The sequence below is a fragment of the Ictalurus furcatus genome, chromosome 7 (genome assembly GCF_023375685.1).
Source record: "Ictalurus furcatus strain D&B chromosome 7, Billie_1.0, whole genome shotgun sequence".
Lineage (NCBI taxonomy): Eukaryota > Metazoa > Chordata > Actinopteri > Siluriformes > Ictaluridae > Ictalurus > Ictalurus furcatus.
In genome coordinates, this window is record NC_071261.1 from 34,165,792 (window position 1) to 34,185,804 (window position 20,013).

Sequence of the window (20,013 nt, forward strand, 5' to 3'; positions counted from 1 at the left end):
CTGGATCATACTGTGTTTGTTTTAGTGCTTCATGAGTGTTGGCTTAGTGAGGGATGTGCACAGACTTCATAATAATACCATGGAATTCTTGAGGTAAAGAAAAAGGTCTGCATTTGATAGTCAGATATTCTACAGTGGAAGAACATGGTTCTGATATTATCTCACTGTCTGTGCACCATTTTTGTTTTACCAGGATTGCAGTCCCTCCACCATGGGTATTTCTGGTTTATCAGGGCTTCAACGGGTGCCCGTGATTTCAGCCATCTTTTGCAAAAGCACAACAGCCCCTTAAGTAGTGTTGTGAAGCACGTCTGCTGTGTAAATAATCCATTTTGTTGTTTGTTAGCAAAGAAGTCAGGTCACCATGCCACTCTTCCCCACTTGCCACAGTTCCTATTCGGGCACAGGTTGCCATTCGAGACCTCTGCTGCTGCAGCTACTTTCAGCCTTGGGTTGGTTTGTGGTAATCACTACTTGCTTATTTGGGCTTAGAAGAGCCACGCATTCATTCCTCACACCAATGTCATACAGCATTAAGTAATTAAATAAATGTAGAGAGCATTAAACTTAGCAAAGCGAGTTCCATGGTGTAGTTCCATCATGACGCCCATCTTGAGCTTAATAGTTGACACATGACTTGTGTTTTGTAAGCCATCCAAGAGAGCCAGCCGAGAGAGCCAGCCGAGAGAGTGGACAGAGAGTTTTTTACTGTAAATATGGACATCTGATGAAAGTGATAATGGCCTCAGCAGGCAGATGGTGTACATCCACTTAACTTCACTTAAAATCACTCAGCTGGCTCCCTAACCCCAAATCAGCCATCTTAACTATCATTGCTGCTGCCTACAGCTCCACTTCCACTTTACTAACCACTCCCCCGAGGTCTTCTGAGATGTTCAGACCATCTGGGTTTGGACTGGCTTCCACAGAAACGGCCTTTGTGGCAGACTAAAGAAGTAGGTCCTTAGTCTTTGTTTAAAGATAGCCAGTGACTCAGCCTTTTGGACAGGGGAAGTTCATTCCACCATCTGGGTGACAGGACAGAGAAGTCGTCTTCCTTGTACCCTGAGAAATGGTGGGTCCAGCTGAGCAGTGCTAGAGGCTCAGAAGGCCCATGTTGCAGTGCAAGGTGTGATAAGTTCTTTAAAGTAGCTTGGAGCTGGTCTGTTTTTGGCAGCAGGTACAGGAAGCCAGTGGAGGGAGTGTAGCAATGGGGTGGTGTGGGTAAACTTGGGGACTTTGAAAACAAATAGTGCAGCTGCATTCTGGATCAGTTGCAGAGGTTGGATGGTGCAGAGAGGCAGACTAGCTAGGCACAAGTTGCAGTGGTCTAGTCTCAAAATGACAAGAGATTTAACAAGCACCTGAATGGCCTGTGTGTATAGAAAAGGACGGATCCCCCTGATGTTGTAAAGCAAAAACCTGCATGAGTTCAGTTCAGCAATGTGAGGTGTGAAAGGATAGTCGGTTGTCCATGGTTACCCCAAGGTTGCGTGCAGTGATGGACATTGAGATCTAAGAGTTAGGAGATCAAAGGGAGATCACAAGATCTTGACATAGGGATCCATCTCCAGGGAGCTCAGTCTTGCTGGGATTTAGTTTCAGCTGATTACGTACCATCTATGGTAGGATGTCTGCCAAACATGCTGAGATCTGTGCAGAAACATGAGTAAGTTGCTCTGTATAAGGGCTAGATTATGCAAATGTAATGTAACGGTAATCCACTTAGAGGTTCTGCTACATGAATAAGGGAATGAGGGTTCTGCTCACCGAGCCACACAGCATGAGATCCCAATGTTTAGGAAAATGTCAGTAATGCACAGCGTGATCAATGTGTTACTGATCTATATGTGTATAATATCTTACAGATATTCACTGTGTGAAAAAGTATGTGTGTGTGTGTCTGTGTGTGTCTAGGCCACGCCTACAGGAAGTGTGATGTGAATGGAAGTTGGGAACTCACTGCGAAGAACAAGACCTGGGCAAATTACAGCGAGTGTGCAAAGTTCTTCACACACTACAGTCAGAACAAGGAGAGGGTATGAACACACACACACATACACACTCCCACACACACACACACACATGCACATGTAACTGATTGTAGTCTGCGTTGTGTGTTTTATTTTATTCAAAGAAAAATAGGCAGACGGCAACTGGGTCGACTCTTCGTTTATTCTGACAACACAAACCAGCAGTCTCCCTGAGTGAATCGCCCTTAAACGGTGCTCTCTCCCATTCAACCATAATGCGAAAGGGGAAGAATTCACCCAAGTAACAAATTAAAATAATACAAAACAAAAACCATACCTGATGACACAAACAAGCAGTCTCCCTGAGTGAATCAACCTTAAACTGTGCTCTATAAAATGAACATGATGTGCGATGGTCACATGTTGAAACACAATACAAAAAAAAATCACTCAAGAGAAGGGTAAAACAACAAAAATAATCACACAGATAAATAAAATAACACTATACACACAAATTAAAAGGAGTACATAAGTATATAAATGATGATTTAAATAAAGATGAAACAAGATTATTGAGAACTCAAAATTAAACCTAACTCTCCAATTCAACCATAATGCAAAAGGGAAGAGGAGGAGCCAAAGCAGGAAATTACACAGACCAATGACATCATGACAATTAAAAGGGAAAGTACTCACACAAATAGACAGCTGCTATCAGGTATGAATTTACTTTTTGTGTAATTCTACACATTAAATTTATGGAATATTTTCCATACCCATTACATTCACCCCCCCTAGAATTACACAAAATTTAGAGAACACTGGAAAAAAAATTGTACACAGGTCATAAGTATATGGTCCACACACAAAACAATCAGTGAAGACGGTCAGCATTGAAAGCTACCTAATGAAAGGATAAAAATGGTTTGAAATTGGCCAAATTTCAACGCATTCTATAGACATTATTAAGGTGCCTATTACACCTCAAACACATAGACCAAGTACTCAAAAAAGGCAAGTTTCAAAAACCACATGTACCTATAGACAAACTGAATTCACACATGAATAACTGAAGACCCAGAATCCAAACTTAACAGGGTTTCAAGTTGAACCATAGATTCAATAAGTCTGCATACTGGTTTGACGACTCTCTCAAACCTGCTAGTGAAATGATCACCTGTATTTAAATCAGCTACAGGATCTTGCCTACAGGGTACACTGGCAGAGACAGGATTTTGGGATGAATGGCTAGCACCAGCACCAGCCACAGTATTATCATCGGTCACTGGCTCAGCAACTTGTGCATTTGGCTGCTCTTGATTGCACAACTGAGAATGCACCCACGATGAAGTGCGGTCATCATCGCAAGTAGCTACATTGGAGATGTTCCACACAGAGCCTGCACGTGAGAGTGCCTCAGCCTCATCCCGCCCATCATCTGCGTGTTCTGCAGACTCAGTCTCGGCAACGTTGGAGGACTCATCACTGCGTGTCTGCCCAGTTAGACCAAAACAGTGTGCTGCATCAGACATCTGTGAAGGTACACTGCGGGTAAGTGTTTCAGCACCCCCATGATCAAAAGTAACAATTTCTGTTTCAGGCAAAGGGAGGAAGTTCACTTGCAGAGGAAGATTCCGATGCACTATTCTCTCATTACTAGCTCTGTCACGGATCTTGTAGACGTGTATGGAAGGCTTTGAGGCAACAACAGTGTACATGACTGGCTCCCATTTGTCAGCAAGCTTCCATTTCCCTCTACAACCCTTGTTAGCCACAAGCACTTGGTCACCAACGGCTAGAGGTAGGCCTTTAACTCTTTTGTTGTACTGGCTGGACTGGTGTCTTTGCTCCACAACAGAATTCTTTTGCGCTAACATCATGGCAGACTGGAGGTCGCTGACTAACGATTTCACATACTCATTATAGTCACAAACTGACTTATCCTGCAAAACACTTTGGAACATGAGGTCAACTGGCAACCTTGGCCCTCTACCGAACATTAGGTAAAAAGGGGCAAAACCTCTTGTTTCGTGTGCTGTACAGTTGTACACAAAAGTTATGGTCTGTACCAACGCTTGCTCTAGCTATGTGAAGTGATCTGTGAATACCAAGACATCCAAAGATTTGTTGGTCCGATCCTCAGCAGACCAGAAGTCGATGCATACAAGCTCCAACTGGGCTGTGGTTTTAATACTCTCCAAAGTGGCTCTCGCTGAAGGTTCTGGAGTTTTGCTGAGGACGCACCTGGGACATTTCCTCACATAATCCCGCACATCAGCTCCATATCGAGCCAGAAAAACCTCTGACGGGCTAAAGACAAAGTGTGTGGCTGCCCTTGATGACCGGCCAGGTCGTGAACACCCGAAAGTGCCTGAGATTTTAAGGACTTAGGTAAAACAAGTTGGAACTTCTTGTGCCTGTTGAGTGGGTCTTTAATGGCTCTGTACAGGATTCCATTAAGCCCTGAAAGTTTGTCCCAATGTTTCAGAATCCGCAACACGCATAGGTTTTCATTGGCACGTTCACGTCTTGATGGTCTGCACTTCCTGCCAACATAATAAGACACTCTAGCAATGACAGGGTCTTTGTGCTGATGTTCTTGCAAGTCTGTCAGTGAAAAGGAATGAAACACTTCTTCATCACCACTGATTAAAGAGGTCAGATGTTCAGCAAATGATGTTGCTCTACATTCAGTTCCTGTTTCCCATTCATCACAGGAGGACAGAATGGAAGACACGTCGCCAGCAGACATTGATGTATCCAGCCCAACATCAAGTGGATCTGATCCTAATTTTTGTTGTTGGCAGGTAAGTTGGAACACTTCTTGTACATTTCCATCGTCTACATTGCGTACTGGTCCAAACATTTCAGAATAAGGCTCTGACAAAAGCCGCTGACTCACTGGCCTGACAAACGGATCCCTACTGAGTGCGTCCGCTAGCACGTTGAGTTTTCCAGGAATGTATTTGATCTCAAAAGAATATGGAGCTAGTTTCGAGACCCAACGCTGCTCGCATGCATCCAATTTTGGCTTGGTCATAATATATGTTAGCGGATTATTATGCGTCCACACAGTAAACTCATCACATGGCCCAGAAACTTTACGGATTTTCTTAGAAAGTGACACTTTTTAGGTGCTAGCATCAGGTTGCTGGTTCTCAATCAAGAAAACACAATCTCCAAATGCATTAATGCCTCCTGTTCAGAAGGTGCAAAGACCAACAAGTCATCAAGATAGCAGAGAAGACTGGAAAAGTTAAGGTCACCAAAAATGCTGAGCATCATCGCATGAAAGATGCGGGGCTATTGCAAAGGCCTTGAGGAAGACGATTATACTCATACAAGCCCATTGGTGTTGTGAAGGCAGTGTATCGTCGGTCAGACTCATGGAGCAGGATGTTGTAAAATCCTGAAGTCAAGTCCATGGTGCTGAAAAGCGCATTACCTCTCAAGGCTGCAAGGCAGTCAGCTTGATGGGGTAGAGAGTGAGCATCTTTGGTGGTTTTAGCATTGAGCCAGTGAAAATCAGTGCAGACCATCAGTTTACCATCTTTTTTCCAGACCATCACCAAAGGTGATGCATACTCACTCACAGATTTGCTGATAATGCCTTTCTCCTCCATCTCAGACAACACCTCTCTCAATTTTTGGTAGTGGGCAGGAGGGATACGGCGATAAGGCAGACGGAATGGGCGCTCAGCATAAAGGTGGATCCTGTGCACAAAATCCTTTGCCTCTCCACAATGCAACTTATCCTTGGAGAAAACATCATGGTAGGACACAATAAGAGCCGCCAATTTCCTCTTCCACACCTCAGAAACCTCACATCCATCCATGTCAATATCCTGCAGACCATAGTCTCTCAGCAATCGTTCTGGATCAGAGGATGAAGCAGTTTCAAAGGGGTCCGAATCAGGAACGTGACAATGGGTTCTACTTAAACCCTGCATAACAGTGAGATCCTCCACAGCTAGACAGGAAGAAACGTCGGCCAGTTTAGTGTTACGGCAAAGAGTCATTGATGTTGGATTTGGGTTTAGTATTTTCATCGGCACCCAACGATTGCCCCACATTGGTGTTACTACACGTCTGACAAGGATGTTTCTAGGTGCCGAACGTGCAGTGGTTGGCTCAACAATTATAGTGCTTCCGGGGAAACAGGTACATTAGCTGGCAATTTTCCCCAAACAAGATACTCACATTTGGGAAGTAGAGTTATTGACTGACAGAGTTTCACAATGCCAAGTTTATCAGGCTGTTCAGGCCCAGACCATTGGGAGATGCAGCTCAAAAGTTCAATGAATTGCTCACACTCAGGATTACTGTTATTGCAGGAAACAAGCTCCCAGTACTTGTCATGTGACTTCATCTTCTGCAGAACACATTTGATCACATTGCTTCCAACTATGAACTCGTCTCTTTGTCCAGGCACCACAAAAGTTGGAACGACAAACTTAAATCCATAGACTTCAATCTCCAAGTCGTATGTACACTTTGGCACAATTGTAAGGCCACCACAGCCAACTAGAACCACATTACTGGGAATCGCTTGAGGATGTGGAAGGAGACCATCAGCTTGCAACTTGGACTCACCCGTGCAGGACATACTACCAGAATCCAGTAACCCCTTTAATGTGTAACGGTCACAAACTGTCACAGGAGCATAAAACAACTCACTCGCACCATCAACTCTCTGAGACCCCACATATAACACAGTTTTGTCTTCTGGCAATTGCTTGCAGCTGCTCACAAAAATATTTTGCACATCTGTCTCTTCTGTGAGGGTTTTCGTAAAATTGCCCATGCTACCCCTCCCATCACATGAGCTTTTCAGTTTAACTGAGCAAAATCTGAGGGAGTCACAGGGCATGCTAATTTAGGACAGTCACTCTTAAAGTGGCCAGGACTGAGACAGTGACGACATAGCCTCTGACGTCTACAATGTGAGTACGTAGTGTGTTCCTTGGATCTACAGACCCTACATGCATAGCCTAAGTTGGTTTTGAAGTCTGAAATTTTGCCTGCATGAACCGGACTTGATGAAGTTAAACAGGCAGTGCACAATGACAGGACTCTATCCATCATGCTAACCATGTGCTGAAGACTGGTGTCTGGAGAGAATGACACAGCATTAGGATTACGATGACTTACAGGAGGCAGCGACTGAAAGATGACTTACAGGAGGCATGGGAACAGGCTGCTGAGGAGAACTGGACACAGAACTGGGACATGCCCCAACAGCGCACTGGCTGCAAGCTGACAAAGACATCATGTGCTGTATTCTCAGAGAGACTCTCTTTAGATCCCTCTGATGACTATCCAACCGCTCCTGGACCTCAGCAGCACTCCACTGCTCAGCTGGCTTAAACTGAAAAGACATAGCGAGACTAGGGTCTGGGCAATGTGAAATAAACATCATGACAGCTTCAGCAGTGGGATCCTCAACACTCTTATTATGTCTGCACAAGCGCTCCTCAGCAACATCTATGGCCTTGTTAAGCCGTATCCAGTAATCCATGGGACTGTCATCCGCTCTTGGGACAGTGTTATAGAAGTCAGCCATAGGCATGTTTGAGTAAGCCAACTCACTGAAAGTTGCGTTTCAGTATGTCAAACACTGCACTTTCGAAGCTCACTGGCACTCAGTTCAGGGCGGCTTCGCAGAGACACCTTAACCACATCCCTCGCTTTGCCAGCCAATCTGCTCATGATAAGATCAGAGACATCAGTTTGTGTTCTGCTTTCATTCTGTTTAAAAAACTGCACATCATATCTTCCCACTCATGCACAGTAAATTAATCACTCTTATTGCCCCTGAAGAATGGTGGAGGTGCCGGATGTTGCTATCACCTTCAGGCCTGATGCATCAATGAACTCACTGGAGTGCTGAGACTGGCAAGGTGGATTAGGCTGTACTGGGCTGGGCTGGTGCACAAGGGTGAAACACTCTCCCCTATTTTCTGAGCCAGATCTGAAATGATGCCCCCTAATGACTCAGGCGTAACGACACGTTCAGTATCTGGGCGCGTGATTGGGGTAGAGCTAGCTGCTGGACCTACAGAAGCACCAATCACTGAATCAACTGCGTGCACATGGTCAAGTCCCACATTAGCTTTGGCTCTCCCGCTCCCATAACAACGAGTATTAATTTCAGACACTCCCTCATTGCGACATATTTCGGGTCCACCACCCCTGCCCAATGGGAAAGTGACATTAGATTGTTTCACAGGGCTGAAATTGTCTTGGCCAATATCCTCAAACATGTTTCAAATGTAAAGTGAAAACACATAAAATGTACAAATGACTGCGAATGAATATGCCCCAAACAGCAAAACCTTAACTAACTGACAAATGTTGAAGTATACATCATACATGCAGTGAAATATATGAAATAAAGTTAACTCAAAACAGTTCACTATCCAAATGAAGACATCAATCAAAAAAACTGAAACGCTCCTTTTCTTGACAAAAATATTTTTTTCTCTCACACCACATCAGTTATTAGGCACTGTTTCGTATTTAAAATGCATCTACAGTCATTTATTATATACTGTTCAGATAAAGGAGACGATACTCGAAGGTCACTGAAGCGTCCTGGTGTGCTTATCACAAAGTCTCTTGTTTAATATGCACCAACGACGAACGAAAGTACTCCGGAGAAAAAAGGTTAAAGTCGAAGTAAATTAAATTCTTTACCGTTCCTTTAAGATTCAACAGTTTGTCCTGCAATGTCACACGCTGTTCATCTCACACGCGCGCCCTCCTTATGCACGAACACGGAGTCCCAACAAACGACGCTGATGAGGAAGATGACCGGGAGAGAAGACTGGCGAAGCAGGCGAGCCGTCACGCAACCACGGCGATCGGCGAAGCGCAGTTACCAAGTGTAACTGGTTGTAGTCTGCGTTGTGTGTTTTATTTTATTCAAAGAAAAATAGGCGGACGGCAACTGGGTCGACTCTTCGTTTATTCTGACAACACAAACAAGCAGTCTCCCTGAGTGAATCGCCCTTACACTGTGCTCTATAAAATAAACATGATGTGCGATGGTCACATGTTGAAAAAAATACGAAAAAATCACTCAAAAAGGAGGGTAAAACAACAAAAATAATCACACAGATAAATAAAATATCACTATACACACAAATTAAAAGGAGTACATAAGTATATAAATGATGATTTAAATAAAGATGAAATATTTTCCATACCCGTTACACACACACACACACACACACACACATTTCATGACTTTTGTACATATATATATATATATATAACAGATACACAGACCATACCACCTTCACTGACAAACTCACGCCATGCCTCTTTAACTAGCAAACACAGAGGCCACCTTTGCTAACAAACACACTTCTTGCCTACTTTACTAACACAGAGAGAGGCCACGCCTCCTTTACATAAAAACAAACAAACCAGAAATGCCACACCTCCTTTACTAAAAAAACACATGCCACGTCTCCTTTACTAAAAAAAAAACAGGCCACGCCTCCTTTACTAAAAAACAGAGGCCACGCCTCCTTTACAAAAAAAACCACATAGGCCACGTCTCCTTTACAAAAAAAACCACACGCCACACCTCCTTTACTAAAAAAACACATGCCACATTTCCTTTACTAAAAAAAAACAGAGGCCACGCCTCCTTTACAAAAAAAACCACATAGGCCACGTCTCCTTTACAAAAAAAACCACACGCCACACCTCCTTTACTAAAAAAACACATGCCACATTTCCTTTACTAAAAAAAAACAGAGGCCACGCATCCTTTACAAAAAAAACCACATAGGCCACGTCTCCTTTACAAAAAAAACCACACGCCACACCTCCTTTACTAAAAAAACACATGCCACATTTCCTTTACAAAAAAAAACACATAGGCCACGTCTCCTTTACAAAAAAAACCACATAGGCCACGTCTCCTTTACAAAAAAAACACATAGGCCACGTCTCCTTTACAAAAAACAGGCCACCCTTCCTTTTCTTAAAAAAACCCCACAGAGGCCATGCCTCTTTTACTAACTGAGGCCAAACCTCCTTTATCAACTTTTACTGGGACTATTGCTGTCTCAAGTTTTCTCCGATCCTTGTTCTGTACGTGTGTGTGTGTGTGTGTGTGTGTGTGTGTGTGTGTGTGTGTGTGCGTGTATCTGCTCCCCTCAACTATTTAATGAAAAATTCATCTGCACCAATGAAAAGCTTCTGAACCGCAGACTGAAGTTGTTTGGCTACGTCTCAGATGCTAAATGCTAACAGATGCTTGCTGCCACACACACACACACACACACACACAATGTCATACCACTGTCAATAATATCTAGGCAAAGTTAAAGTTTACATATTGACAATTGCAAATTTACATCAGATGCATTCAAATAAAATAAAAAAACAGGCTATAAATAGATATATAAATAGAAATAAACAAATCTGTTTTATTCACACACACAAACACACAGGAAGTGTTTGACAGACTATACCTCATCTACACCGTCGGATACTCCATCTCATTCGGCTCACTCATGGTGGCCGTCGTCATTCTCGGATACTTCCGGTGAGTCAGAATTTTCTCTTTTATTTATTACAGAATTCCTGTTTTAGTCTCTGAAGTGTATTGTGTTTTCTTGATTTTCATGAATCTGAAGTGTAGTGTGAATGACACCAAATGGAAATAAAGAATGAAAAATGAAAAAAGATAAATGATCACATGAAATAGGTATGAAATAAAGAAAAGAAGAAAAGAAAAGACAAAGAGGTGGAAAAAGAAGCAAAAAATATAAGCACAATAAGACATTTATTTTAAACATCTGACAAACTCAAATATTTGGCTCCAAACAGATGGAGAGAGAGAGAGATAGAAAGACAGACAGAAAACAGACAGATACACAAGCAGGCAGAGATAGACAAAGAATAACAGAGAGACAGATATATACAAGCGCATCTCAAAAAATTTAAATATCGTGGAAAAGTTTATTTTTTCCGTAATTTAATTTAGACAGTGGAACTTTCATATATTCTAGATTCATTACACATGAAGTTAAATATATCAAGCCTTTTTTTGTTTTAATCTCGATGATTACGGCTTACAGCTCACGGAAATCAAAACTCCAGTATAGAAATATCAGAATAAAGAATTTATAATAGAAACGTCGACCTTCTGAAAAGTATGTTAATTTATGCATATGCGTCTTACCTGGGTTAAGGAGAAAAAGAACTGCACCGTTGCTCAGTCCAAAGTCCTCTTTTCAGATGAAAGTAAATGTTGTATTTCATTTGGAAATCAAGGTCCCAGAGTCTGGAGGAAGAGTGGAGAGGAACAGAATCCAAGCTGCTTGAAGTCCAGTGTGAAGTTTCCACAGTCAGTGATGATTTGAGGTGCCGTGTCATCTTCTGGTGTTGGTCCAGTGTGTTTTCTCAAGTTGAGAGTCGATGCAGCGTCTACCAGGAGATTTTAGAGAACTTCATACTTCCATCTGCTGATGAGCTTTATGGAGATGCTGAGTTTCTTTTCCAGCAGGACTCGCCACCTGCCCACAGAGCCAAAACTTCTAGTAACTGGTTTACTGACCATGGTATTACTGTGCTCGATCGTCCAGCCGACTCGCCTGACCCAAACCCCATAGAGAATCTACGAGAGACACCAGACCCGACAATACAGACGAGCTGAAGACCGCTATCAAAGCAACCTGGACTTCCAGAACACCTCAGCAGTGACACAGGCTGATCGCCTCCATGCCACGCCGCACTGATGCAGTAATTCCTGCAGAAGGATTAAAACCCTGACCGAGTATCAGTGCATAAATTACCATACTTTTCATAAGGTCCACATTTCTGTATTATAAATTCTTTATTTGAATATTCTGAGATACTGGATTTTTGATTTCCTCTACCATACTTTTGCCGCCATACTCTCTCTACCATACTCCCTCTACCATACTCTCTACAGTACTCCCTCTACCATACTCTCCCAACCATACTCTCTACCATACTCTCTCTACCATACTCTCTACCGTACTCTCTCTACCATACTCTCTCTACCATACTCTCTACCGTACTCCCTCTACCATACTCTCTCTACCATACTCTCTACCATACTCTCTCTACCATACTCTCTACCGTACTCTCTCTAACATACTCTCTACCGTACTCTCTCTACCATACTCCCTCTACCATACTCTCCCAACCATACTCTCGACCATACTCTCTCTACCATACTCTCTACCGTACTCTCTCTACCATACTCTCTCTACCATACTCTCTACCGTACTCCCTCTACCATACTCTCTCTACCATACTCTCTACCATACTCTCTCTACCATACTCTCTCTACCATACTCTCTACCGTACTCTCTCTAACATACTCTCTACCATACTCTCTCTACCATACTCCCTCTACCATACTCTCTACAGTACTCCCTCTACGATACTCTCCCAACCATACTCTCTACCATACTCTCTCTACCATACTCTCTACCGTACTCTCTCTACCATACTCTCTCTACCATACTCTCTACCGTACTCCCTCTACCATACTCTCTCTACCATACTCTCTACCATACTCTCTCTACCATACTCCCTCTACCATACTCTCTACAGTACTCCCTCTACCATACTCTCCCAACCATACTCTCTACCATATTCCCTCTACCGTACTCCCTCTACCGTACTCTCTCTACCATACTCTCTCTACCATACTCTCTACCGTACTCCCTCTACCATACTCTCTCTACCATACTCTCTACCGTACTCCCTCAACCATACTCTCTCTACCATACTCTCTACCCTACTCCCTCTACCATACTCTCTCTACCATACTCTCTACCATACTCCCTCTACCATACTCTCTCTACCATACTCTCTACCATACTCCCTCTACCATACTCTCTCTACCATACTCCCTCTACCATACTCTCTACCATACTCCCTCTACCATACTCTCTCTACCATACTCCCCCTACCATACTCTCTCTACCATACTCCCTCTACCATACTCTCTACCATACTCCCTCTACCATACTCTCTCTACCATACTCCCTCTACCATACTCTCTCTACCATACTCTCTCTACCATACTCTCTCTACCATACTCTCTACCATACTCCCTCTACCATACTCCCTCTACCATACTCCCTCTACCATACTCCCTCTACCATACTCTCTCTACCATACTCCCTCTACCATACTCCCTCTACCCTACTCCCTCTACCATACTCTCTCTACCATACTCTCTACCATACTCCCTCTACCATACTCTCTCTACCATACTCTCTACCATACTCCCTCTACCATACTCTCTCTACCATACTCCCTCTACCATACTCTCTACCATACTCCCTCTACCATACTCTCTCTACCATACTCTCTACCATACTCCCTCTACCATACTCTCTCTACCATACTCTCTCTACCATACTCCCTCTACCATACTCTCTCTACCATACTCTCTACCATACTCCCTCTACCATACTCTCTCTACCATACTCCCTCTACCATACTCCCTCTACCATACTCTCTCTACCATACTCTCTCTACCATACTCTCTACCGTACTCCCTCTACCATACTCTCTCTACCATACTCCCTCTACCATACTCCCTCTACCCTACTCCCTCTACCATACTCTCTCTACCATACTCTCTACCATACTCCCTCTACCATACTCTCTCTACCATACTCTCTACCATACTCCCTCTACCATACTCTCTCTACCATACTCCCTCTACCATACTCTCTACCATACTCCCTCTACCATACTCTCTCTACCATACTCTCTACCATACTCCCTCTACCATACTCTCTCTATCATACTCTCTCTACCATACTCCCTCTACCATACTCTCTCTACCATACTCTCTACCATACTCCCTCTACCATACTCTCTCTACCATACTCCCTCTACCATACTCCCTCTACCATACTCTCTCTACCATACTCTCTACCATACTCCCTCTACCATACTCTCTCTACCATACTCTCTACCATACTCCCTCTACCATACTCTCTACCGTACTCCCTCTACCATACTTTCTCTACCATACTCTCTACCATACTCTCTACCATACTCCCTCTACCGTACTCTATCTACCATACTCCCTCTACCATTCTCCGTCTACCATACTCTCTCTACCATACTCCCTCTACCATACTCTCTCTACCATACTCTCTACCGTACTCTCTCTAACATACTCTCTACCGTACTCTCTCTACCATACTCCCTCTACCATACTCTCGCTGCCATACTCCCTCTACCATACTCCCTCTACCGTACTCTCTCTACCATACTTTCTACCGTACTCTCTCTACCATACTCCCTCTACCATACTCTCTACCGTACTCTCTCTACCATTTTCCCTCTACCGTACTCTCTCTACCATACTCTCTACTGTACTCTCTCTACCATACTCCCTCTACCGTACTCTCGCTGCCATACTCCCTCTACCATACTCCCTCTACCATACTCTCTCTACCGTACTCTCTCTACCATACTCTATCTACCATACTCTCTACCTTTCTCCCTCTACCGTACTCTCTCTACCATACTCCCTCTACCGTACTCTCGCAGCCATACTCTGTCTACCATACTCTCTCTGCCATACTCCCTCTACCATACTCCCTCTGCCATACTCTCTCTACCATACTCTCTCTACCATACTCTCTCTACCATACTCCCTCTACCGTACTCTCGCTGCCATACTCCCTCTACCATACTCTCTCTACCATACTCTCTGCCATACTCTCTCTACCATTCTCCCTCTACCGTACTCTCTCTACCATACTCTCTACTGTACTCTCTCTACCATACTCCCTCTACCGTACTCTCGCTGCCATACTCCCTCTACCATACTCCCTCTACCATACTCTCTCTACCGTACTCTCTCTACCATACTCTATCTACCATACTCTCTACCTTTCTCCCTCTACCGTACTCTCTCTACCATACTCCCTCTACCGTACTCTCGCTGCCATACTCTGTCTACCATACTCTCTCTGCCATACTCCCTCTGCCATACTCCCTCTACCATACTCCCTCTGCCATACTCTCTCTACCATACTCTCTCTACCATACTCCCTCTACCATTCTCCCCATTTTCCCTCTACCGTACTCTCTCTACCATACTCTCTACCGTACTCTCTCTACCATACTCCCTCTACCGTACTCTCTCTACCATACTCCCTCTACCATACTCTCTCAACCATACTCCCTTTACCATACTCCCTCAACCATACTCCATCTGCCATTCTCTCTCTGCCATACTCTCCCTACCATACTTTCTCCGCCATTCTCCATCTACCATTCTTTCATTCCAAAGTGTGTTAGTATGTGATTGTGCTTCAAGCCCTCAATGCCTGTATTTTTTTTGCATGATATACTATAAGAACACTATACTGTGCTTCCTTCATCACTGCATTATTTATCCCACCGGCTCATTTAAATCGACACACTGCTGTTTCCACACAGAGGAAACCGCAGAAGTCCAGCAGCTGCGTCTCAGTCCTGCAGGGATCTTAAACACGAATGTGTGCTAAATATACCATCACGTCTTCTGTGTCTGAGCACCATAGACTTTCCAGAGAAACCATTATGTCACACAAACACACTATTCCAGTCATATTGATGGTAACCACTTCCTTTTCAGCACTTCCTGTTAATCCATGATTGCACTGGATCCATTCTGTTCGTTATTTAGCTTCAAGACTCAGCTGTGTTTCATTTTCATTCAAGGATCAATAAACATATATACAGACTGATAGAGAGACAGACAGACAGACTGATAGAGAGACAAACAGACTGATAGAGAGACAGACAGACAGACTGATAGAGAGACAGGCAGACATGTCTTAACAGACAGGGGTTTGAACTTACTCTGGCCTTATTATACATTGCGCTGAAGAGCTCTCTCTCTCTCTCCATCTCTCTCTCTCTCTCTCTCTCTCCCTCTCTCTCCCTCTGCCCCTGTCTTTCTCTCTCACATTCTATCTCTTTATCTGTCTCCCTCCTGCCACTCTCTCTTACTGTCTCTCCTCCTCCATCTCTTTCCTTCCTGTCTCTCTCACTCCATCTGTCTCTCCTCCATCTCTCTCATTCCTGTCTCTCTCACTCCATTTGTCTCTCCTCCTCCATCTCTCTCCTTTCTGTCTCTCTTTCTCCCTCTGCCCCCCCCCCCCCCCAGGCGTCTGCACTGTACGAGGAACTTTATCCACATGCACCTGTTTGTGTCGTTCATGTTGCGAGCAGTCAGCATCTTTGTTAAAGACGTTGTTCTGTATTCGGAATCGAACTTCGATGAGACTCAACGAATCACAGTCGAGGATCTGAAATCCATCACTGAGGCTCCGCCCACTGAGAAAACTAAGTTTGTACGTACCTTTTTGATACTAAAATCGCTGGATCACTGAGCTTTAAATCTGGAGTTTCTTCTCAGAATCTATCACAAGAGTATAGTGTTCTTTCTTTCTTTCTCGTTCTTTCTTTCTTTCTTTCTTTCTTTCTTTCTTACATGTTCATTCTTTCTTTCTTTCTCATTCTTTCTTTATTTCTTACATGTTCTTTCTTTCTTTCTTTCTTACATTTTCTTTCTTTCTCATTCTTTCTTTCTTTCTTTCCTTCTTTCTTTTTTATTCTTTCTTTTGTACTTGCTTGCTTGATCATCTGTTGTTGTTGCTTTCTTTCTTTTTGGATTTCTTCCTTGCTCGCTTTCTCTTTTTTTGTTTGCTTTCTTTCTACACAAAAGGTGGTGGGGTTTTAAACACCTTTACTGAACTTTGCTGATGAGCATGGTGTTCCTCACTTAAGGGATAATTGATTATAAATTTTACGCTCTGCTTTCTCTGATCTTTTTAAATTAACATATAAACTAAATCTAAACGTTAACTTGAATAAAGAGTAGAATTGTACAGAAGTCATTAAATACTAAATGTTGGATTAGTTGTGGATAAAACAACTAATTTTATTTTTGATTAATTTTCCCGTTGTTGTTGATGTTGTTGTTGTTGTTGTTGTTGTTGTTGTTGTTGTTGAAGATCGGCTGTAAGATCACTGTCACGCTCTTCCTGTACTTCCTTGCAACAAATTATTACTGGATACTGGTGGAAGGCCTTTACCTCCACAGCCTCATCTTCATGACCTTCTTCTCTGACAGGAAGTACCTCTGGGGCTTCACTGTCATTGGCTGGGGTAAGTAAAGAGGCGGAGCTGCAAACACAGTTAAATATTCACACAGTGAATGATGGTGTGTGATGATGGAGCGGGAACTGCACTCTGATTGGTTACAGGGACATTTTGAGCGGGAACTGAGTTCTGAATGTTCTCTTTTTTTTAGATTTCAGTTCTTCAGAAGCTTTACACTTTATTTCATTACACACTATGTTTACTATATAAATGTATTACAAAAAATAATTATATAACATTTCTTTATGATATTATTAATTTATTATGTGTATAATATTTAAAAATATGTATTTATTTAGTTAGTTATTTGTTATTTTTGTATATATTTCTATAGTTATTTACTCAGTTATTTGTTAGCTATTTATTCCTTTCTTTATTAATTTCTTGTTTTCTTCATGTACTGTAGAACAATGTGTGTGTGTGTGTGTGTGTTCTGTTGTTTGTTATGGTGCTAACACTCTGCTCTAACTAGCAATTAGCTCCTCATATTTAAACATGACAAGATGAAAAAGAAATGTTTCACAAATGAAAGCGAGGATAATGAGGGTAATTACTGCTGCATCACCACATTTACATGTGAATGGCCGATAATTGTGGGCTACACTAATAGCCCACATTAGTTGGGGGGGTGATCTAGAGGGGGTAGGGGGGCAAAGGCCATATCATGAGTCATGTGGAACATGTGGAGCCGGACCGTGTGTGTATTATGGGATGTTTGTATTTGGGCCTCACTGTACCTGCATTGTACACACTGTGCGAAGTGTGTGTGTGTGTGCACAGCGCATACAATGTGGATGCAGTGGAGTCACCTCACATCACTGATTAGTCCTAATATGTCCTGATACACGCGTATCTCACACCCATACACACGTATCTCATGCAGTTACACTTGTATCTCACACACATACACACGTATCTCACACTGTTACACTCGTATCTCACGCAGTTACAGTCGTATCTCACACCCATACACACGTATCTCACACTGTTACACTCGTATCTCACGCAGTTACACTCATATCTCATACCCATACACACGTATCTCACACCCATACACACGTATCTCACACTGTTACACTCGTATCTCACACCCATACACACGTATCTCATACTGTTACACTCGTATCTCACACTGTTACACACGTATCTCACACCTATACACACGTATCTCACACTGTTACACTCGTATCTCACACTGTTACACACGTATCTCACACTGTTACACACGTATCTCACACCTATACACACGTATCTCACACCCATACACACGTATCTCATACTGTTACACTCGTATCTCACACTGTTACACTCGTATCTCACACTGTTACACTCGTATCTCACACTGTTACACACGTATCTCACACCTATACACACGTATCTCACACCCATACACACGTATCTCATACTGTTACACTCGTATCTCACGCAGTTACACTCGTATCTCACACCCATACACACGTATCTCACGCAGTTACACTCGTATCTCACACTGTTATACTCATATTTCAGGCCTTTACACTCGTATCTCACACCCATACACTCGTATCTCACGCAGTTACACTCGTATCTCACACACATACACACATATCTCACACTGTTACACTCGTATCTCACACCCATACACACGTATCTCATACTGTTACACTCGTATCTCACGCAGTTACACTCGTATCTCAGACACATACACACGTATCTCACACTGTTACACTCGTATCTCACGCAGTTACACTCGTATCTCAGACACATACACACGTATCTCACACTGTTACACTCGTATCTCACGCAGTTACACTCGTATCTCAGACACATACACACATATATCACACTGTTATACTCATATTTCAGGCCTTTACACTCGTATCTCACACTACAGAGATCTTTTTCATTAAATTTATATGTTGTTTAAATGTTTTATTTTCTCCTCTTTATTTTATTTCATTCAGCGTTCATTCATAAGGTTTTATGGCTTTCTATTATAACCCATGCTGAGGTGGGGAATGTATTGAAGAATACAAAGCCTGCAGTTTTCTCTCTCTCTCACACACACACACACACTCACACACACACACCACTTTAATTAATTAATGAATTGTTTATTACTGTCAGCTTTTAACGAGTCACAGCTCATGATTGACTGTTTGTGATTCGCTCTCACTCTCCTGTGTTCCAGGCGTCCCCGCTATGTTCGTCACCATATGGGCAAGTGTTCGAGCCACTCTCGCTGACACTGAGTGAGTAATACACACACACACACACACACACACACACATACACACTGTTCACTGTTAGAAATAATGAGTATAGTCTGTCAGTCACATTAGTGTTGAGGTGTTGACCTGTGTTTTAAGGATGAAAAAATGTGTGTGTGTGTGTGTGTGTGTGTGTGTGTGTGTGTGATGCAGATGCTGGGACCTGAGTGCTGGTAATCTGAAATGGATCGCGCAGATCCCCATTCTGACAGCCATCGCGGTGAGTTTCCTTGTGAACGAGCTGTTACTATAGAAATGATAACGAGCGCATTAGAAAACTAACCGACACCTCCTGACCAATCAGAACGCAGTATTCAGGGTGGTGTAACATTACTGTTACTGTAGAACTCTGGCATTTCACTACAAACAGACGTGATGAATTTATAACTACGGTTAAATGAATAATGTATGAACGGTGATTATTTTTATTTTAAAGATTAATTTCCTGCTCTTCTTGAACATCATCCGAGTTTTGGCTACGAAGCTGAGGGAGAGTAACGCGGGCCGCTGTGACAGCAGACAGCAGTACAGGTGAACCGTCACCTCCTCACACACACAACATTCACACACACACACCATTCAGTCAGAGCACTTACACGTTTATATTTTATTAT

The 20,013-nt window shown here is 42.9% G+C and overlaps 1 protein-coding gene across 1 annotated transcript in view; it reads left to right on the forward strand.

Moving 5' to 3' along the window:
- The window catches only part of pth1r (parathyroid hormone 1 receptor), a 74,382-nt gene that overhangs the window by 47,067 nt on the left and 7,302 nt on the right, over window positions 1-20,013 (forward strand). The window contains exons 4-10 of the mRNA XM_053629979.1: window positions 1,918-2,039; window positions 10,442-10,536; window positions 16,153-16,339; window positions 17,003-17,156; window positions 19,321-19,381; window positions 19,553-19,619; window positions 19,836-19,930. Coding sequence (XP_053485954.1) covers window positions 1,918-2,039; window positions 10,442-10,536; window positions 16,153-16,339; window positions 17,003-17,156; window positions 19,321-19,381; window positions 19,553-19,619; window positions 19,836-19,930 — 781 coding nt within the window. The remainder of the gene's footprint in view (window positions 1-1,917; window positions 2,040-10,441; window positions 10,537-16,152; window positions 16,340-17,002; window positions 17,157-19,320; window positions 19,382-19,552; window positions 19,620-19,835; window positions 19,931-20,013) is intronic.